Source organism: Choloepus didactylus, chromosome Y, assembly GCF_015220235.1.
Source record: "Choloepus didactylus isolate mChoDid1 chromosome Y, mChoDid1.pri, whole genome shotgun sequence".
Taxonomy (NCBI): Eukaryota; Metazoa; Chordata; class Mammalia; order Pilosa; family Megalonychidae; genus Choloepus; species Choloepus didactylus.
In genome coordinates, this window is record NC_051335.1 from 53,141,218 (window position 1) to 53,165,209 (window position 23,992).

Genomic DNA, 23,992 nt, shown 5'->3' on the forward strand with positions numbered 1-23,992 from the left:
GCTTGGGCTGTGGGGGAAGGGGGCTCCCAGCTTGGATCCACAGTTTTTACTTACAGATTTTATGCTGCAATCTCAGGCATTCCTCACAATTCAGGTTTGTGTATGATAAGTGGATGGTCATGTTTGTCCCCCCCACAGTTATTCCATATTATTTACTAGTTTTTCCTGTTTTTTTTATTAGTTGTTCCAGGGAGACTAACTATCTTCCACTCCTCTATATGCTGCCATCTCTTTGTGCATTTTTAAGATCATTTTTTAAAGATGTGGTTCAATATATCCACATTCTCATCTATTTCCTTAGTGTTTTCTGTATTTTTATCATCTTCCTTTAGATCAGCTATCATTTCCTGTTTCTTTGTTTATCTTGTACTCTGTTATTGCACACTGTACATTTTTATATTTTTAAATGCTACCTCTGGGATTTATTCCCTGAGATGTCTGTTTCTTGGTTTTGTAATCAACTGGTGATCAGACAGAGATTTTTTTTTGAGCTTCAGCTGTCCTAACATGAAGGTCCACCCAAGGAGATTGCAGTGTTTAGGGATTTCCCTGTCATTTGGGGCCTCTGTCTCATCCTGGCCTTTGGCTTTTTAGTTGTTTTGGAATTCCCCTGTTTTCAGGAGTTTGGTTTTCCCATCTGTTTCCTGGGAAACAGATCTCATTCTCCAGGGTGTTGAAGCCCACAAGACTTTGTCCCAGACTGTACACCTCTATAGTGTTTTTACACTCCTTTCATTGTCTCAAGCTTATTTTGCCTGGAGGGCAAATTCTTGGAGGAGAGGCACTTCAAAGAGGCCTTCCCTAGTTGGTCTTTCCCAGCCAACATAGAGCCAAGGACCAAGAAAAGGGGATGCAGTGGATGCTGACCAGCTCCAAATTGCCTTGGGGAAGGGATCAGGAAGGGTACCAAGAGCTTCTCTGATGGCTCCTCATAGCAGAGCTTTCCTCTGAAATCTCCACCTCTCTTCCTCTGTCTGTGGAGAGTTGGAAGACAATATGGAATGCTTAAAAATTTGTATGTCATCCTTGCACAGGGGCCATGCTAATCTTCTCTATATCTTTCCAATTTGAGTATATGTGCTGCCAAAGTTAGCACTCCCATTACTTATTAATCTTTTAAACTGGGCCATCATACTCCCAGTGTTTCAGGCTGAAAAAAATTAGTGTCATATTTGACATTTTCCTTCTTTTAACCTCCATATCCAATAAGTTATCAAATATTGTCAAACTATCCCACTCTCAGAAAAGCTTTCAAAAAATAGAAAAAAAAGGGAATGATGAATTTCAAATAGAAGACCTGAGCAATAATGCTGATTTAAGCTTTAGTTTCCTCATTTGTAAAATGATGATGACAATGATAATTCTAATAGTACCTTAAATCCCACAATAACTACTTCCATGATCTCCCCATACAAATATGTTATCTCTAGCATCTGAACTCCAAAAAGGCTTCATCTATAGTTCTTTCATGAGGTTTATAATACCTCCCACCTTGTATTTTAGATAACTATTTATGCACATGTCTTATCTCTTTTCTGAACTGTAAGATCCTTTGGTTTAGGAAAAAAATCACTTATTTATTTCTCTTAGAAATTGTGCAGTCCCCTCTTCATAGCAGGAGACCAACAACTGGAAAATGAAGAAAAATGATTAGTATATTTGGATTCTATCCACTGATGAAACAGAGTATTTCTTTCATTTCAGGCTCAAGTTATAAACCAGAATGCTTAAACCTTTTGACTAATTTGAAAACAAATGGAGAACAAGGAAGATTATGAACAACAACAACAAAAAGTATGAACAGAAGTAGAAGGCAATCATAATGAGAGAAGTGGATTGATAGTGGTTTAATTACAGGGAGGAGAAAATGATTAGACAAGATGGGAGGTGAAAGAGGATAAAGTTGCCATTTAGAACGCTTAGTGTATAAACATTGTAATTAAACTAGAATCTTATCCTGTGGGATTTAAAATAGAAAACAAAACAGAAAATACTTAGATAAATAAAATGAGGAATATATCTACACAGGATTTTTAATTTGCTTTGTAGAACCAGTTACATTATTTTTCTTTATGAGCTATGGGGGTTGAAATTTGTTTTATTCCTCATTAATAGAGAGCGTTCAAAGCTTGAAAATGATGGCTTTTCTTCAGCACTTTGCTGAGTCTTCTATCTGAGAAATGATTTGTTTCTCTGCAGTGGAACATGGCCATAACAATGAGGTTTTTGCAGGTGCATGCTCAGTGTTTCAAATATGCTATGTACTGTCATATATACTTCTAATATCCCTGTCTTTGTAACCTCACAGTGGTGTTGGGGTTTGTGTGATATTCTCTGGATCCTAATTCAATATTGTCAATTGACCTTAATCTGCAAATGTCTCTTCCCTAACACTGCATTGCTCAATTCCAGTCCCAGCTCTCCCACCTTGTAACTGAATGGTTTGGGGCCAGTTGACTTTAAATTAACAGAAGGCTGGAACCTTGTTTTGTTCTCTGCTTTATTCCTAGTTCTTAGGAAAATTTCTGGCACATAGTAGGCAGTTAACAAATATTCATTGAATAAATGACTGACGTCTATCTGCTTCTATTTTCTCAATTTTTTAGTATTAAATGGGATAAAATATGTAAATTGTGTAGCACAGAGTATGTACTCAATAAATACTGATTAATCCCCATTAACTAAAGAATGAAGTTTCATCCAAAGTCACATAAGAATCGCTGGCAAAGTGGATCAGAATCCAAATTATTTGATATTTGAAAACTTACTCTGAATATATTTTAAGCAAGCCCAGCAGTTCTCACATTATGAAAAAAAATGCTACTTAAAACTAATTCTTTGAAATCCAGGAATATCAAGTGTGATAGAATCCAAGTAGGCATATCCTCCAATTTGTGTAGGAAATAAAGAAATAGAGAGGGAGGAAGAAGGGGGCAATTAGTCAAATGACACAAAGATACACACTCTCGGAGGCGGGGCAAGATGGCAGACTGGTGAGCTGTATGTTTTAGTTACTCCTCCAGGAAAGTAGGTAAAAAGCCAGGAACTGCGTGGACTGGACACCACAGAGCAATCTGTCTTTGGGCATACTTCATACAACACTCATGAAAACGTGGAACTGCTGAGATCAGCGAAATCTGTAAGTTTTTGCGGCCAGGGGACCCGCGCCCCTCCCTGCCAGGCTCAGTCCCGGGGGAGGAGGGGCTGTCAGCTCCAGGAAGGAGAAGGGAGAATTGCAGTGGCTGCTCTTACCGGAAACTCATTCTACTGATTCAAACTCCAACCATAGATAGACTGAGGCCAGACACCAGAGACTCTGAGAGCAGCCAGCCCAGCAGAGAGGAGACAGGCATAGAAAAAAAACAACACGAAAAACTCCAAAATAAAAGCAGAGGATTTTTGGAGTTCTGGTGAACACAGAAAGGGGAAGGGTGGAGATCAGGCCTTGAGGCGCATATGCAAATCCCGAAGCAAGGCTGATCTCTCTGCCCTGGGCACTTTTCCTTAATGGCCCTGGTTGCTTTGTCTATTAGCATTTCAATAACCCATTAGATCTCTGAGGAGGGCCGTTTTTTTGTTTTTTTTTTTTTCTGTTTTTTGTTTTTAAATCCTTTTTGCTTTTTCTAAAACAATTACTCTAAGAAGCTCAATACAGAAAGCTTCAAAGAATTGAAATTTGGGCACGTCAAGTCAAGAGCAGAACTAAGAGAGCTCTGAGACAAAAGGCAATAATCCAGTGGCTGAGAAAATTCACTAAACAACACAACTTCCCAAGAAAAGGGGGGTGTCCGCTCACAGCCACCATCCTGGTGGACAGGAAACACTCCTGCCCATCGCCAGCCCCATAGCCCAGAGCTGCCCCAGACAACCCAGTGTGACGGAAGTGCTTCAAATAACAGGCACACACCACAAAACTGGGCGTGGACATTAGCCTTCCCTGCAACCTCAGCTGAATGTCCCAGAGCTGGGAAGGGGGAGCAGTGTGAATTAACAGAGCCCCATTCAGCCATCATTTGAGCAGACTGGGAGCCTCCCAACACAGCCCAGCAGCCCAGAACTGCCCTGGGGGGACGGCACCCACCTGCGACATAGCACAGTCATCCCTCAACAGAGGACCCGGGGTGCACAGCCTGGAAGAGGGGCCCACTTGCAAGTCTCAGGAGCCATACGCCAATACCAAAGACTTGTGGGTCAGTGGCAGAGACAAACTGTGGCAGGACTGAACTGAAGGATTAGACTATTGCAGTAGCTTTAAAACTCTAGGATCATCAGGGAGATTTGATTGTTAGGGCCACCCCCCCTCCCCGACTGCCCAGAAACACGCCCCACATACAGGGCAGGCAACACCAACTACACACGCAAGCTTGGGACACCAATTGGGCCCCACAAGACTCACTCCCCCACTCACCAAAAAGGCTAAGCAGGGGAGATCTGGCTTGTGGAGAACAGGTGTCTCGTGGACGCCACCTGCTGGTTAGTTAGAGAAAGTGTACTCCACGAAGCTGTAGATCTGATAAATTAGAGATAAGGACTTCAACTGGTCTACAAACCCTAAAAGAACCCTATCAAGGTCAGCAAATGCCACGAGGCCAAAAACAACAGAAAATTATAAAGCATATGAAAAAACCAGACGATATGGATAACCCAAGCCCAAGCACCCAAATCAAAAGACCAGAAGAGACACACCTAGAGCAGCTACTCAAAGAACTAAAGATGAACAATGAGACCCTAGTACGGGATATGAAGGAAATCAAGAAGACCCTAGAAGAGCATAAAGAAGACATTGCAAGACTAAATAAAAAAATGGATGATCTTATGGAAATTAAAGAAACTGTTGACCAAATTAAAAAGATTCTGGACACTCATAGTACAAGACTAGAGGAAGTTGAACAACGAATCAGTGACCTGGAAGATGACAGAATGGAAAATGAAAACATAAAAGAAAGAATGGGGAAAAAAAATTGAAAAACTCGAAATGGACCTCAGGGATATGATAGATAATATGAAACGTCCGAATATAAGACTCATTGGTGTCCCAGAAGGGGAAGAAAAGGGTAAAGGTCTAGGAAGAGTATTCAAAGAAATTGTTGGGGAAAACTTCCCAAATCTTCTAAACAACATAAATACACAAATCATAAATGCTCAGCGAACTCCAAATAGAATAAATCCAAAAAAACCCACTCCGAGACATATACTGATCACACTGTCAAACATAGAAGAGAAGGAGCAAGTTCTGAAAGCAGCAAGAGAAAAGCAATTCACCACATACAAAGGAAACAGCATAAGACTAAGTAGTGACTACTCAGCAGCCACCATGGAGGCGAGAAGGCAGTGGCACGATATATTTAAAATTCTGAGTGAGAGGAATTTCCAGCCAAGAATACTTTACCCAGCAAAACTCTCCTTCAAATTTGAGGGAGAGCTTAAATTTTTCACAGACAAAGAAATGCTGAGAGAATTTGCTAACAAGAGACCTGCCCTACTGGAGATACTAAAGGGAGCCCTACAGACAGAGAAACAAAGACAGGACAGAGAGACTTGGAGAAAGGTTCAGTACTAAAGAGATTCGGTATGGGTACAATAAAGGATATTAATAGAGAGAGGGAAAAATATGGCAAACATAATCCAAAGGATAAGATGGCCGATTCAAGAAATGCCTTCACGGTTTTAACGTTGAATGTAAATGGATTAAACTCCCCAATTAAAAGATATAGATTCGCAGAATGGATCAAAAAAAATGAACCATCAATATGTTGCATACAAGAGACTCATCTTAGACACAGGGACACAAAGAAACTGAAAGTGAAAGGATGGAAAAAAATATTTCATGCAAGCTACAGCCAAAAGAAAGCAGGTGTAGCAATATTAATCTCAGATAAAATAGACTTCAAATGCAGGGATGTTTTGAGAGACAAAGAAGGCCACTACATACTAATAAAAGGGGCAATTCAGCAAGAAGAAATAACAATCGTAAATGTCTATGCACCCAATCAAGGTGCCACAAAATACATGAGAGAAACATTGGCAAAACTAAAGGAAGCAATTGATGTTTCCACAATAATTGTGGGAGACTTCAACACATCACTCTCTCCTATAGATAGATCAACCAGACAGAAGACCAATAAGGAAATTGAAAACCTAAACAATCTGATAAATGAATTAGATTTAACAGACATCTACAGGACATTACATCCCAAATCACCAGGATACACATACTTTTCTAGTGCTCACGGAACTTTCTCCAGAATAGATCATATGCTGGGACATAAAACAAGCCTCAATAAATTTAAAAAGATTGAAATTATTCAAAGCACATTCTCTGACCACAATGGAATACAATTAGAAGTCAATAACCATCAGAGACTTAGAAAATTCACAAATACCTGGAGGTTAAACAACACACTCCTAAACAATCAGTGGGTTAAAGAAGAAATAGCAAGAGAAATTGCTAAATATATAGAGACGAATGAAAATGAGAACACAACATACCAAAACCTATGGGATGCAGCAAAAGCAGTGCTAAGGGGGAAATTTATAGCACTAAACGCATATATTAAAAAGGAAGAAAGAGCCAAAATCAAAGAACTAATGGATCAACTGAAGAAGCTAGAAAATGAACAGCAAACCAATCCTAAACCAAGTACAAGAAAAGAAATAACAAGGATTAAAGCAGAAATAAATGACATAGAGAACAAAAAAACAATAGAAAGGATAAATATCACCAAAAGTTGGTTCTTTGAGAAGATCAACAAGATTGACAAGCCCCTAGCTAGACTGACAAAATCAAAAAGAGAGAAGACCCATATAAACAAAATAATGAATGAAAAAGGTGACATAACTGCAGATCCTGAAGAAATTAAAAAAATTATAAGAGGATATTATGAACAACTGTATGGCAACAAACTGGATAATGTAGAAGAAATGGACAATTTCCTGGAAACATATGAACAACCTAGACTGACCAGAGAAGAAATAGAAGACCTCAACCAACCCATCACAAGCAAAGAGATCCAATCAGTCATCAAAAATCTTCCCACAAATAAATGCCCAGGGCCAGATGGCTTCACAGGGGAATTCTACCAAACTTTCCAGAAAGAACTGACACCAATCTTACTCAAACTCTTTCAAAACATTGAAAAAAATGGAACACTACCTAATTCATTTTATGAAGCTAACATCAATCTAATACCAAAACCAGGCAAAGATGCTACAAAAAAGGAAAACTACCGGCCAATCTCCCTAATGAATATAGATGCAAAAATCCTCAACAAAATACTTGCAAATCGAATCCAAAGACACATTAAAAAAATCATACACCATGACCAAGTGGGGTTCATTCCAGGCATGCAAGGATGGTTCAACATAAGAAAAACAATCAATGTATTACAACACATTAAAAACTCGAAAGGGAAAAATCAATTGATCATCTCAATAGATGCTGAAAAAGCATTTGACAAAATCCAACATCCGTTTTTGATAAAAACACTTCAAAAGGTAGGAATTGAAGGAAACTTCCTCAACATGATAAAGAGCATATATGAAAAACCCACAGCCAGCATAGTACTCAATGGTGAGAGACTGAAAGCCTTCCCTCTAAGATCAGGAACAAGACAAGGATGCCCGCTGTCACCACTGTTATTCAACATTGTGCTGGAAGTGCTAGCCAGGGCAATCCGGCAAGACAAAGAAATAAAAGGCATCCAAATTGGAAAAGAAGAAGTAAAACTGTCATTGTTTGCAGATGATATGATCTTATATCTAGAAAACCCTGAGAAATCAACGATACACCTACTAGAGCTAATAAACAAATTTAGCAAAGTAGCGGGATACAAGATTAATGCACATAAGTCAGTAATGTTTCTATATGCTAGAAATGAACAAACTGAAGAGACACTCAAGAAAAAGATACCATTTTCAATAGCAACTAAAAAAAATCAAGTACCTAGGAATAAACTTAACCAAAGATGTAAAAGACCTATACAAAGAAAACTACATAACTCTACTAAAAGAAATAGAAGGGTACCTTAAAAGATGGAAAAATATTCCATGTTCATGGATAGGAAGGCTAAATGTCATTAAGATGTCAATTCTACCCAAACTCATCTACAGATTCAATGCAATCCCAATCAAAATTCCAACAACCTACTTTGCAGACTTGGAAAAGCTAGTTATCAAATTTATTTGGAAAGGGAAGATGCCTCGAATTGCTAAAGACACTTTAAAAAAGAAAAACGAAGTGGGAGGACTTACACTCCCTGACTTTGAAGCTTATTATAAAGCCACAGTTGCCAAAACAGCATGGTACTGGCACAAAGATAGACATATAGATCAATGGAATCGAATTGAGAATTCAGAGATAGACCCTCAGATCTATGGCCGACTGATCTTTGATAAGGCCCCCAAAGTCACCGAACTGAGCCATAATGGTCTTTTCAACAAATGGGGCTGGGAGAGTTGGATATCCATATCCAAAAGAATGAAAGAGGACCCCTACCTCACCCCCTACACAAAAATTAACTCAAAATGGACCAAAGATCTCAATATAAAAGAAAGTACCATTAAACTCCTAGAAGATAATGTAGGAAAACATCTTCAAGACCTTGTATTAGGAGGCCACTTCCTAGACTTTACACCCAAAGCACAAGCAACAAAAGAGAAAATAGATAAATGGGAACTCCTCAAGCTTAGAAGTTTCTGCACCTCAAAGGAATTTCTCAAAAAGGTAAAGAGGCAGCCAACTCAATGGGAAAAAATTTTTGGAAACCATGTATCTGACAAAAGACTGATATCTTGCATATACAAAGAAATCCTACAACTCAATGACAATAGTACAGACAGCCCAATTATAAAATGGGCAAAAGATATGAAAAGACAGTTCTCTGAAGAGGAAATACCAATGGCCAAGAAACACATGAAAAAATGTTCAGCTTCACTAGCTATTAGAGAGATGCAAATTAAGACCACAATGAGATACCATCTAACACCGGTTAGAATGGCTGCCATTAAACAAACAGGAAACTACAAATGCTGGAGGGGATGTGGAGAAATTGGAACTCTTATTCATTGTTGGTGGGACTGTATAATGGTTCAGCCACTCTGGAAGTCAGTCTGGCAGTTCCTTAGAAAACTAGAGATAGAGCTACCATTCGATCCAGCGATTGCACTTCTCGGGATATACCCGGAAGATCGGAAAGCAGTGACACGAACAGATATCTGCACGCCAATGTTCATAGCAGCATTATTCACAATTGCCAAGAGATGGAAACAACCCAAATGTCCATCAACAGATGAGTGGACAAATAAAATGTGGTATATACACACGATGGAATACTACGCGGCAGTAAGAAGGAACGATCTGGTGAAACATATGACAACATGGATGAACCTTGAAGACATAATGCTGAGCGAAATAAGCCAGGCACAAAAAGAGAAATATTATATGCTACCACTAATGTGAACTTTGAAAAATGTAAAACAAATGGTTTATAATGTAGAATGTAGGGGAACTAGCAGTAGAGAGCAATTAAGGAAGGGGGAACAATAATCCAAGAAGAACAGATAAGCTATTTAACGTTCTGGGGATGCCCAGAAATGACTATGGTCTGTTAATTTCTGATGGATGTAGTAGGAACAAGTTCACTGAAATGTTGCTATAGTATGTAACTTTCTTGGGGTAAAGTAGGAACATGTTGGAAGTTAAGCAGTTAGGTTAGTTGTCTTTTTCTTACTCCCTTGCTATGGTCTCTTTGAAATGTTCTTTTATTGTATGTTTGTTTTCTTTTTAACTTTTTTTTTCATACAGTTGATTTGAAAAAAGAAGGGAAAGTTAAAAAAAAAAAAAAAAGAAAAAAGACAAACAAGGAAAAAAAAAAAAAAACAAAAACGATGTAGTGCCCCCTTGAGGAGCCTGTGGAGAATGCAGGGGTATTCGCCTACCCCACCTCCATGGTTGCTAACATGACCACAGACATAGGGGACTGGTGGTTTGATGGGTTGAGCCCTCTACCATAAGTTTTACCCTTGGGAAGACGGTTGCTGCAAAGGAGAGGCTAGGCCTCCCTGTATTTGTGCCTAAGAGTCTCCTCCTGAATGCCTCTTTGTTGCTCAGATGTGGCCCTCTCTCTCTGGCTAAGCCAACTTGAAAGGTGAAATCACTGCCCTCCCCCCTACGTGGGATCAGACACCCAGGGAAGTGAATCTCCCTGGCAACGTGGAATATGACTCCCGGGGAGGAATGTAGACCCGGCATCGTGGGATGGAGAACATCTTCTTGACCAAAAGGGGGATGTGAAAGGAAATGAAATAAGCTTCAGTGGCAGAGATATTCCAAAATGAGCCGAGAGATCACTCTGGTGGGCACTCTTACGCACACTTTAGACAACCTTTTTTAGGTTCTAAAGAATTGGGGTAGCTGGTGGTGGATACCTGAAACTATTAAACTACAACCCAGAACCCATGAATCTCGAAGACAGTTGTATAAAAATGTAGCTTATGAGGGGTGACAGTGGGATTGGGAATGCCATAAGGACCAAACTCCACTTTGTCTAGTTTATGGATCGATGTGTAGAAAAGTAGGGGAAGCAAACAAACAGACAAAGGTACCTAGTGTTCTTTTTTACTTCAATTGCTCTTTTTCACTCTAATTATTATTCTTGTTATTTTTGTGTGTGTGCTAATGAAGGTGTCAGGGATAGATTTAGGTGATGAATGTACAACTATGTAATGGTACTGTAAACAATCGAAAGTACAATTTGTTTTGTATGACTGCGTGGTATGTGAATGTATCTCAATAAAATGATGATTAAAAAAAAAAAAAAAAAAAAAAAAAAAAAGATACACACTCTCCTCTCCCAAGGCCTCCCCTCCCTGTTGTCCATGCTCCCCAACCTTTCAGATTTGTTTCTTAATTTTATTTGGTTCTACAAAAGAAGGAGTTGACAGGAGCTTTAGCTATAATCATACTCTCCTTTGATATGTACATGGATATATGGAAACTCAAGCAAATGTCCAAAGCGAACACTCCCAACTCATAGCAGGGACCCTAGCTAAGGAGACATTACAAAATGTTTTTAAAACAAATAAACAAGAGGAAGAGGGGAAATAGATACACGTAGAATAGTGCATTCTTCCCCACCCACCTTCCCACCTAGAATACTAGCATGCATGTTACCCTAATTTAGCCATTTGATTTCCACAGCTGAAAGAAATCACTTAATTTTCTAGGTCAGGGGGGAATTATTTACTATAATAGTGGAGAAATAAAGAGCAATACAAAGTATTGCTGTATTCCTATCTGCCTCTAGAAGTAGATGTGAAATTGATGTCCTGATAGCCTCACAGAATGTCTCCTTGCAGCTAATGAAATTGCACATGCATGCATACGTGTGTGTGTGTGTGTGTGTGTGTGTGTGAGAGAGAGAGAGAGAGAGAGAGAGAGAGAGAGAGAGAGAGAGAGATAAGGATGGCTTATTAACTGTGGAGAAAATAGTTCTCTATTTTCTGTGCAAAATAATATAGAACAATATTAGAATTTGTAAAATGTAAGATTATATACATTAGTAGAAAATATAAGAATGTAATTTTCTAACCAGCTCATTGCTAGGTACAAAAGTTCATACATCATAAGCAACAAAGACATGAGGACCCTTTTGAAGTTTCAACAATTAATTCTCTTCTTTCTAGTCTATATCTCAATGGCAAATCTAAATGGACTAGATAAAGACTCCAGCCCATGATACAAGAGATGACACAATTTTTATATGAAGTCCGTGAAAGAACTTTGTTCCTTTTTTCTTTGGTTCAAAGTGCACAAAAATCTTTTGTGGGTGGGGCTATAGAACTAGAAAACTTTCATAACCCAAGGATTTCCATGCTGCTTGGTACTGCTGTGTCTCTGAATCAGAATGTATGGGCACACAACTATCTAGAATTAAAGATGGCATTTTTTTTTTATTAGCAAATAGAAATTAACTTTATAACTGACAGAAAGTCGAATAATCTGACTTTAGAGATCTGGTAACTGATGCATCCTTCTTTTTGAAATTATCAACCTCTAAAGAATTATATGCCAAGAAAAGAGTTTTTTGGCATATCTTACCTGTTCAGGATTTTGTACTATATATCTCCTAATAGTAGTCTGTGGGTATGTAATGACTTTCATTGTTGGAGAATGAAGTTCCTGTGAAGAAGATAAAAGTTGCATTTAACCATAGTTATTTAGTGACCTTGGATTCATCAATAATAGGGAACAATTTTCAGAGTTGAATTTTTAGAGTTATTTGCATGTATAATGACATCATTTTATGATTTTGTTCATTTTAATCCCAGAAACAAATATGAAAGCAATGTGTTTTGTACTCAGCACTGTGCTAGGTACTCTATTATACTCATTTCAATGCAATTCATCCCATCTCCAAATTGTGTTTGATGATACCTTCAATATATTTGTTTCACTATAAATGCTCCCACATGATTAGAAGAAAATATAACTTAATATTGATTAATTAGATCTTTGGTCTGGAAAGGGCATCCTGCATTTTAAAAAATGGGAGGAATCACAAAGGGAAAAAGTGTGTGTGTGTGTGTGTCTGTGTGTATACTTAAACACCGAAGACTTCAGTGTTATGAGTTTATGGAGGGGAGGATCATAAATAACATTAAAAGGGAAATAAAACAGTAGTTTAAACTTGTAAACTTTTGAAGGAGAAAATCAATATCATTAATATAAAAACAGTTCTTATACATTGATAAGTAAAAACATTTCCATATTAATAGAAAAAACGAGAAAACGACATGAACAATTTACAAAAGAAGAAATGCAAATAATTAATAAACTTAAGAAAAAGTGTTCAGCCAAGCTAAGAATAAAAGAAACATAACAAAGGGATACCATATTTTATGTTTAAAACTGGAAAATTAAAAAAACAAATCTGATGAGGGTAGAGTAGGAGAAGCACTCTCCTATGGAGAGGAGAAAGCCTAAATAATCATCCATAGATGAAATATGTAGCCATTAAACTAATGTTGTTGCATAATACAAATTTACTTTTAAAAGGCTCACAATATATTATATAAGTTCAAGTGAGAAAATCAGGATGTAAAACTGCGTATGTGGTATGATACAACTTTGTATTTGAATGGGAAAAAAGTGTTAAGAGTATTATCTCTGAGGGGAATCATAGGCAATTTTAATTTTTTTCTTATTTATGTCCTTTCATAGTTCCAAAATTTTCTACAATTAGCATACATTTATTATCAGAAATAAAGCATATAGTAAACACAATTTTAAAGTCCCTCATTATGAAAAAGAACTTAGTTAATACAATTTTTTAACTGGATTCAAGTGCAGTGAACAGCTTGTGACTTAATTGGGCTGACTTTTCTGAGGAAATCCAAACTTGGTGGTCCTGGAATGCTCCATTTCCAACTCCAATTATAGCTTTTATCCCACTGTTCTATGGTTTGTTGTGTATGCAATCCATCCAATTGTGAGTTCCTTGGGAATAGTGATTAGGTTTAATCCATCTTTGTACAATGTTTAGCACAAGCTAGGTTCTCAGCAAATGTTTGCAGAATAAAGACATGACTCTATCTGACTAGGATTAGTTCTAGGCTAGACCAAATTGGGAAGTGGTAAGCAATTTTTTAAAAATAATCTTCTCATTTGTCCTACATAATATCATTTGTCTTTACTGCACCCAAGTTCCAGAAACCAGTTTTGCCCATTCGTCCCCTCACTGTCCATGTTCATACCCTGTCACCTCATCTGGGCTGGCCTGTTTCTGTTTTCCTTAGAACAGGGTATCTCTCCCTACTGTCTCCTAAATCCCTGCAGATCTTTTACTTCCCTCCCATATAACTCAAAACTTAGGGTGTTTTATGTTTTATTTTTTTAGAATTTAGTTTTTGATATATGGCAACTAGCTAATTAAGCACATATTAATATGACATTGAAATATTATTTTGAGACACAGTGCATAAACTCATCCTAAAAGTGGGATTATTAGGCTATAAAGGCTGACGGAGATCTTTTCTTTGCCTTTCAAATCATATACTTACTGGAAGGCTAGTTTCGTCCATAGAATTTATTCACTCTGAATGTAAATTTGTAGCATTTTCACTCATAAAACCAGGTTCTCAATCAATCAAAGATCAAGTTATTTTATTTTTGCACAAATAAAGGACCCTTAAAATATTCATACTCACTAGGAGATTGCTGGCAAAAATAAAGTGCACTCAAACTTTAAAAAGTCAGATTGGGTAGGCAATGAAATTGAAAAATATGGTTCACAGCACTTGTTTCACATTCTGCTGATTCTCATATGTGTGAAAACTCTTTCTTGCTGTATGATCCTGTTATTTTGTGAATGTCTAAAGTCTTTTGAGGGCCTGAAGAGTATTTAAACATATAAGCAAGACTTACACAAGAAGAAATGAAAAGAATCTAATCCATAACTTCTTTACCTGCTCAGTATTTTGAGTTATATGTAGAATGCTTGGGGCACAAGTAGATATTTTCAGAGTTGGAGATTGGAGTTCCTGTTGAGAGAAACAAAAGAAGGTTCAGAAATTATTACTGAGCAGTGTTATTTGAAAGTCTTAAGAAGTTCTTGAGGCATTATTTCCCTTATTTTTATAATAAAAAGATTAGTAAGAAACAAGAGCATTACTTAGTGTTTTCTTAGACAATGTCTTTTCAAAGAGCAGATTACTAAATTTACTTTGTCAGCTTTGCAAGTAATCTAATGATAAAATAGTTTCTAGAGTACTTTCATAGTAATACATGGTCTTTGCACTTTTGGGTTGCATTCACTTTTTTGAGAACTCTTTTAAGAATGCCCAATATGTCTGCAATTAACAAGATGCAAAATTATCAAACAAAATCATTACAAGTAAAAATTCTCAAACCAAGATTGTAAACTTCCTTAGAAAACTCAACTAAGGCTATTGCCCTTCAAGCTCACTCTTAAATATGCTTTGATCTGTGTCTAGTTTAACTTCAAAGTGTAGGATCTGCTGTTAAAAAATGATCCATGAAAGTTAAAGTTTTTGATTTTAACAATGATTACAGAAAATTATCATGCTGTCAATGACACTTTATTCTTTACATTTTTTTCTAAAGCAGCAAAGCTGCATAGCTTTATTAGTGTGCAAAGAGTTGAGTTGATGGAATAATTCAATCTCTCTATATATCTTACTATAATTTACAATTAGCTGACACAATTTCAGGACATTTTCCCACAACAGTGATCTCCTTTTCTTTAGAACAAGAGATCTACTAAAACTCAGAATCGTGGATTTGCAAAGGAAACACTGACAGTGTCATACAGAAGTATAGCTATGATGTAGGTGTTTTTTAAGACATGCTGTTTTTAAAATAGGGTTATGCATTTACTCAACTGCCAAATATTCCGCACACTGTGTTTTTTCTTTTGTTTTTGTTTTGATTTGACTTGCTAACATTTTCATTTTCTTTTAGCCCCTAGTGCTACATCAACGGCAATACAGGCTTAATGTTTCAAGGCAGCCTTTGAATATGTTCCCAGATTTTCTGCAGGTAGCTGAGGTGAATTGATCAGGCAAATGCAGTGAATTAAAGATTGTAGCTCAAATGGTATGTAGTCTTTGGTTTAGGAAAATGATTTAAAATACAACCAAGCACAGGTGACTTTGGATCCAAGAGGAGCAGAAAAGATTACTTTAAAATTATGCAAACAGTGCATGCACATATCCTTAATATAAAAATGGATACAAAATAAAAGACCTTCCCTTAACTATCCTCCACTATCCAAATCCTTTCAATGTAAGCAACCATTGTTGTCAGTTAGGCATATCTTCATCTATGCTTTTACATATATGTATCAATAGTAATATGTATTGCCTTTTTTGTTCTCCAACTTAAACCAGACAATATCTCTTTATTACAGATTGCATATATGTCTTAATTTATTATTTTAAATTGATAGTCTTCCATATTGTTTGATTTATAACTTGTATATCTATTTCCCTACTGATCAATGTAAATGTTTTAAATATCTTAAAATTTAAAAATCGTTTCCAGGTTTTCACTTTGCTTCAGTTTAGCATCTTTGTTAAATAAGATACACACACACATATATACACGTATATGTGCATGTATATGTGTGTGTGTGTATATATATTTATACACCTCATATGTTTAAGACATTTATTATAGTAGTAGTATAGATGTGATTAATTTATGCAGATGCCAAGATAGTAGGTATTTAAAGGGCAAATTGATGTATTTGGGCAAAGACTAGTCTGGCCCTAATATGAAGGCATTCTTTAATCTTTTCATATTAAAAAACCTGGTACATTAATTCCATAGATTATAATTTACTTAATTGTAATTTACTTAATTGTTCTTAGCTTCTACTTGAGCCTTCATTCTTAGAAATGCTCTTTTCCCACACAACCCATATAAGAATGTTACAGGACAAATAAAGTAGCTTCGAAAAGTAAAACATGACTGATGTTGACTTAATGTGAGTCAAAGAGATTTAGACTTACAGTGTTATCCAGCAAGAATTTAAATTGCAGCAGAGAAGAATCATAAGGAAAAAAATGGCTGAATATAAATTTTATTAATTTCAAAAAGACTTGTTAATGAAAATCCTTTTCCCCTGGAAGTCTACAGAAGTAGGTAGGATAGTCTGTGTAAAAGTCCAAAAAGGACAATATCTTGGTGATGGAAAGTACTTGCTCTAGGCAGGATTACAAATCACTTTGCAAATAGCCATTGCCTGTTCCATATGAAGTGATGATAAAAAATTCTTCCTCTTCTTCTTCTTCTGAATGAAAAGGATGTTTTAGGTTTAAATGTGCTGTGGGAATGAGAAGCCAAACCTCCCCCTTGGTAACCTATATATGTTTAGTTTTCAGTGTCACTCATCTGTATATAGTTTACCTAAATCATTAATTCCAAATAACAATTACATATTTGGGGCTTATGTTATCTGTGCCCCCAAATTCCTGATGACCATTTAATTAAAGACAGGGAGGGTCTATCACGATATATTGGAAAGAGTCCTGAACTTGGAGTCTAGTCCTGGTTCTACTACCACCCAGCTGTGTGATATTGGACAACTCATGTCATCTCCCAAGCTTCAGTTTCCTCATGTGTGAAATGGGATGTGGGTGTGGGTAAGTGTGGACTAAAGGATATTTAAGTTCTTTTCTATCTCTGTAGTAGGAAATGATTTCAACTTATTTTTTCCATCCAGACAAAACAATTTCAAATCCTTCAAACTGGTCAGTCTCTGTTAAGTGATTTCTGTGCCAAAAATTTTATTTAGATTATCTTATTTAACTCCCACAACAATCCCATGAGGAAAGTACTATTACAAACCCATTTTACAAATGAATAACTTAGACAAAGATAGGTTATCTAACTAGCCAAAGGCCACCCAGCTAATAAATAAGGATGCTTAGAATTCCAACTCAGGCAGCATGACTCCAGAACTCATGAGCTTAGATCACTATACTTTGCCCATCTATAGCTTGCCTCAGTATATTTTCTACATTTTTCAAGTTGTGGAACCTAATCTTAGAGTTAGTTTAGATTAGTGGTTATAATAAAAGGCTAGATATTTGCCTTTTTAATTTTTTATAGTCAAAGACAATGTTTGGATGCCTGAAAACAACAGACCCACCTAAAAGTGACCATATGGGAGAATGGCCCTGATTAAATAATGTAAGCATCTAGAATTTCAACAGGGGTTGTTTATAGAGTACATGACATATTTAAGGAGTGTAGTCACAGGTCCTCAAACTCAGTAAACATTACATTTTTTTATGTAATACTCATATCATCTAAGTCCTTTAATTTTGCAGGAGGACCCTACTTTTTCTGATCACATATTAAGTTATTATTGGGTCATTTATTTCTGTGGCTCAGATATACTAAATACAAAAAAATATTACCTCATTGACAACTTTTTTTTAGGTAGTGTTCTGGTGATAAATTTTGTTAGTAAGTGGTCTCCAGACTGATACAAAATCCAGATCTGTTTTCCTGCACTGCTTAAAATGATGCTTCTCAACTTTGGAAAAGTTGTAACAATCTTTCTCCTCCTCCTCTAAAGAGTGTCATATGGTAATACTAATTTTAAGATCAGAATGGATTGAAATCAGTCTGCTTTTGGGGGTAATTTCACTACACTCTTGAGTTAATTGTCTGTTACTGTAAATCAGAACTAGGGAATTATGGTTTCCCTGGGGAATTCACTATTCCCGAACATGTATCTTATTTCTAATTGTTTGTTGAAATAGCTCTGTTTTTCAGAGTTAATAAATCTGATGAAATGAAAATGGCTCCAATCTCTCAGTTATTTACTTCAGCGATAGTGCTTTTGAGTAGCTCAGGGCAATGGAGATAGAGGGAAAGCAAATGCTAGAGAGGTGTTTTCCTCCTTCAGCTATAAAGGAAATCTTAAAAACTTAGGATATTCACTGAATTCCAGGACCTTGGGAATAAGAACAGAAACTGGTTTTGCTCTGTAATATATTTTTGATACGTTCCATTCTGATGTGGATGATTTTCTAAAACGAAAAAATGAAAAGATGTTTAAACTGAAAACGCTTTAGTACTGAACTCAGGCTATTTAAGGGAGATAGCTGATGTAGTGGAAATAGTATCAGGAGGTGGCTTCCCGGGCATTCATTAACCAGCTGTGCTAACTTTAGTAAGTTATTTTGAGCCACTTGAGACTCAGTTTCATTATTTGTACAGTGAAAAAATAACATGCCATCTATTGTCTTTATTTGTACAGTGTACAATTTGTAAATAGAGATAGTAATGCTTTTATTACTTATATCTTGGTATTCCAGTGATAAACTAATGTATGCAAAGAGCATTGAAAAATAAAAAGAATCATTTTTTAATATAAGGCATTAACTTTACTGGATTGGTTATATATGTGACTAAGTTATTAACTTGCACTTTGTCCTACACTTGTTATTGAGGGAGATATAAAGGATGTATAAAGTATCATCCTCATCAAAATCAAAACTAGGCAAGGGAGAAAACTACGATTATAAATAACAATAAAGCAGACTATAATAATAGCTATTTGGAGCTTATATGGGAGTTCTGAGGCTGAGAGATAACTTCAATCTGGGATAACCAGAGAATTCATCATGAGGCTACATTTGAGGAAATCTTGAAAAATTGGTAGGATTTCAGGATGTTTAGATTGGTAGGCGTGGGGGATAAGGAGCATTTCGGGTATAAGAGCAGCTTGAGCAAAAGGTATAACTGTGGAAAATTGGGAGCTATATTTAGAGAAAAATGCTTTCATATTTTGTGGAAACATAGACACTAGAAAGGGAGTTTCAGGAGGAAAGGTTCTTGGGAGCCAGGTCATGGAGCACTTTGAAAGTCAGACTAAGGAATTCATAGATATTGAGTGTCATCAAAAGTTTTTGAGGAAAGGAGTGATTTGAGGTGTTTATAGGGAGTTCAAGCAACTTTTCTAGAGAATATATTATTAGATAACTAGGTTTGTGAAGATTTTAAAATCATTTTATGCAGGAATCTATGCATCCAAGCTAAAGTCTGCATGAGAAGAGAAATATTTGAGGATAAAAATATTTCCTTGGAAAGTTCTTCTAGAGGTGTTTTGGTGTGTGGATGAGCACTGGCCAGCAGTAGTAGCATGTATAAGGAAAGTAATGGGCACATAACTAATATATTATACAGATTATAGGGAAACTGGGTAAAATTGAATAAGTAAAAGCACTTCATATAGTGAGAAGTTTAGTGACTGGAGAGGTGGAGGGAGCATCTTTATAAGCAGACTAATTAGCAGCTTTGGGCTAATTTGGTTAAAGGAAATATCACAACAAGTTCCCAGGGAAATGATGTGATGACAGATCAGAATTTCTACTCATTTAACATTTGCCATAATACGTGATATATATTTGCTTATAGAAATAAAAAGTATAAACAATATAATAAATGAAATTAAGACATTTAATGGGGCCCATAAACTAGAATAAAAAACTAATTGACATTAAACAGCTTCTTTAAATTTATTTTCTACATTGCTCACTTTTTTAAAAAGCAACTTGTTTCTTAGTTTCCATTTTCAGTTCAAAGACAGGAAATAGAAGAGTGAAACCCACAAGCAATCCTAGTTGTCATATATCTTTAGTAAAGCCACTGCTGACAGCTACATGCAGACATTTTTACAAACCATAATCAGAGAGGGGGGGTTACTGACTCATAATTTCTGGTTGCATTCTATTCTCCAAAACATTACAAAACAATGCCTGATTCACCTTTGAGTTTTGATTAAACAAACAAACAACAACTCAACCTTCAGGAAGTGTCTAAATTCATGGAGGTGGGGAGAAAGAACCATAGAAATATTATACTGCTCAGTATTATAAATGCCTGTCTAGTCTTAGAATTGAATAATGTGAAGTGATAATAGATCTATAAGGAGACCACATTTGAGATGTAGGTGCAGATGGAGTGCTACATTGAGGAGAGGATGAGAAGATGCAGGATTAGAAAACCCTCAAAGAAGACTTCCCAGATGGATTTTGAGGGATGGATAGGATTCCAGCAGCCAGTGATGGGTATTGCCAGAGCAGGAAACAGAATGAACAAAGGTGGGGGTGGGACAGTGGCAAAATGCTCACTTTGTCCAGGAACCAGAGCACAGTGCAGTGTGTCTGGGACACAAGGTGGGAGGAGGTGGGTCATGGGAGATAAGACTGTAAAAGTAGGATGGGACAGAAAGGAGACCCTTTGACATCATCAGGGTGAAAAGTTTGAACCTAACTTTGCAACCTGGTTTTCAATATCTTTGAAAAGATTGTACATTATAAATCAAACACCAATGTATTGCTGAGATCAGAAATTTCACAATAAAGTAGAAGCTGACTTTATTTCTTCATAGCATTTCTGTCAAAGTTCTCCCTTAACATTTATGGGTCTGTGCATAACTAAAAACTAATCAACTTATTGCCCAGTGCTGGAACATTGCATAGTTTGATATAAATATCTACCATATTGTGAAATTTCTGATCTCAACAATACATTGGTGTTTGATTTATAATTTACAAACTTTTCAAAGATATTGAAAACCAGGTTGCAAAGTTAGGTTACACTTATAGGAAAAATATTTTTTAAAAAAAGAATTGTGAACAGCAACAATAGAACCATCTTCCTTCTTGGAAAACAATGTAATATCTTTGAAGCATCAAAATAAGCATTTACATTACTGTCAAAAAGCTGACTCCTGGGAAAAATTATGTAGATAAATAGATTGAGAGATAGTTACGCACATTCATAAATCCTTCATTCAGCTCATCTCTTAAAGATTTAAGAATTCAATCATCCTTCTTCTAAAATAGTAACTATAACCTTGTAATTTGAGAGGTTGTGGCTTCATTTTTCTGTTTCACACTTACGTACCCATCATAGCTGGTAATGTAAATTGGCGGCACTTTATCACGCATTTGTACCACCACGAATTTCTTTGAATATATTGGTCTTGGAGGTGTTTCTATAACTAAAAAATTGAATGGCTTCAGTGTAGAGAGTTGTACTTCCAGTCAAAATCTCTTCAACCGCCTGTGTTATCCTACATGGCAGCCACTAGACACATATAGCTGTTGAGCACTCAAAGCTTGGCTACTGTAGCTGAAGAACCAAATATTTAATTTTTATTTCATTTTAATTAATTTAAATTTAAATGGAAGCAGCCACATGCTGCTAGTGGTTACCATACTGGAAGCACAGATCTAGGGGAAACATTAGGTGAGAGGCAGAATGTAAACAGGCTTTAATGCTTGATGTCACTTTATATGTAAAAAAATAAAAAAGAAAAACAACAAATAAAAACTCCATCTCAAGATATTGAGGTTCAAGTTCAAAGACTCTAAGAGCATGGGAACTTCCACATTACTCTTTCTAAAGGTTATTTATGCCTATAAAAACATTCCTGCTGTTCCACCCTTTTGATCATGTATCATGTGTTTTAGAAAATTACATAAATGCTTTTCCTCATTAGGCTTCCTTAGCTAGTAGAGCCCTAATAAGGTTTTCAAGCCCATGTGTTTACCATATCTGTCCAGTGTGAACAAACTCTTACTTTATAGACCACTCATTTAGTTTATCTTTATTTTATCTGTGCAAATAGGGGCTTTTGATGGCTGCATTTTTGTAAATCAACAATACAAATAAAGGAAAGAAAACTATTTACTGAGTGCTAACTCTGTTCCAGGCATTGTACTGGACACCTTCACATGATATCTCATTCACTACTCACTACAACCCAGAAGGAAGGTATTATTGACACTTTACAAATGAGGAAACTGAGGCCCTGAGAGGTTAAGTGATTTATCCAAGGTAATACAGCATTTAACACCTACTTTGTGCTGGGTACTATGCTATATGCATTTTAAACCTTTTAGTATCACATTTGATTCTAAAAACAGTTATGATTTAGATGTTATTATTTCCATATTTAAGAGATGATACAACTGAGGAAAACAGCTAGTAAGTCTCTAAGCCAAGAATTCAACCCAAGAAATAAAAAAACAAAGTCTATATTTTAAGGCACTATGCTAGACTACTTCATAGTTCTGTTCTGCCAAAGTCTCCCTCATCACTGCACATTTATTATTTGCTGTTCTCCTTGAGACATTCTACCTGTCTGCATGGACATTTTCTCTGTGTAATGTTCTCTGTGATCTTTAGACTGTGCAAAATCTGAGACTCCAGTCAATTTCTATTGGCTTCTGTTTTCCTGTTGACAGCTCTGGTTAAAGAATTCAAGACCCTGATGCACTAGCATACAGGAGAGACTGATGGGGATGAAAATTAGGTAATGGACAGAGAGAGAACATTATGTACGTAGTAGAGATGTTGTTTTCTAAAAATTTGGAAATTTGTTGAAGTGAATATGGAACACTTTCACGTTGTCTAATTTGAATTTAAAACTTTACATAAAAATTAACATATATTACAATCTTCTAAGAATAAAAACCAAGGGAGCTTGTGGATGCTTCTATCAGTCCTAATGACTAAGAGAATCATCAAAAGTAATAATAGTGAGTTAGGAACAGTCTAGGATGACCTGTTTCAAAAGAGGCAATATCTTTAAAAGCCACCTGACAATTATGCTGACAGAATTTGCCAAGGCAAACTGCCATTTGAATAAATTCCCCAAATAGTATGGGAGATGCTTTTGTTAGAACCTCTCAAAGCCAGTAACATTGTTAAAGACCTGTCTTAGGTTATTGTTGAAATGCTGTACTAAACTTTATACAGCAAGAAACGTAAATTACAATGATCTCTCTTTTGATGAAACAAACACTTTCTTAATTTAGCATGACATCTGTGATTTTGTTCTCATGTAACAGAAGCAATAATATTTAACTAGTTCCCCTCCCTCTTGGCCCCCAACCCAAAACCCTAATTTGAGGCTTATTCCTGGATTATTTCTTTCCTTCTCATAAAGGAAACTAGAAGATGGAGAGAAAATAAAATATACAATCCCTCCTCAATGCATGTTTTCTGTCTTTAAAACTCATAACTATATATGCTTCATTGGAAGTGAAAAAAGACCTCTATTGCTATAGCTGCTGGTGTGAAGAAAAAGTTGGCTCAGATACACTTGCTTAGAAAGGTTTTCACTTTTAAATGGGATTCAGAAGCATGGCAAATCTTTTAAAATATTTTACCAAGAATTGTCAAAAGAAGAAATTTGGATCACGACAGTTCCCCTCCCTTCCTCTTGCCCCACCCTGTTTGCCATACACACACAGTGATGGCTTGTGAGCATCACTGACTAAAAACAGGTTCAGCAATTTACCAGTCCTCATTTAAACAAGAGACAATTGGCATGTGCATTTTCATCCAGCAATTAGTTGCACTCACAATTTCTACAGCTTCATTTAATTGTAGGCAAAAAAGGAATGACCCAAAATGAAAACAGGTGCTCTTTTATCTTATGAC

At 36.3% G+C, this 23,992-nt stretch overlaps 1 protein-coding gene and 1 non-coding gene across 2 annotated transcripts in view; both read right to left on the reverse strand.

The window, feature by feature from the left end:
- The window catches only part of POF1B (POF1B actin binding protein), a 122,534-nt gene that overhangs the window by 94,499 nt on the left and 4,043 nt on the right, over positions 1–23,992 (reverse strand). Inside the window, 2 exon segments of the mRNA XM_037822817.1 lie at positions 12,098–12,178; positions 14,464–14,538. Coding sequence (XP_037678745.1) covers positions 12,098–12,178; positions 14,464–14,538 — 156 coding nt within the window.
- On the reverse strand, positions 990–1,096 carry LOC119524340. Its single transcript, XR_005214793.1, has one exon. It is a non-coding gene; the product is annotated as a U6 spliceosomal RNA (small nuclear RNA).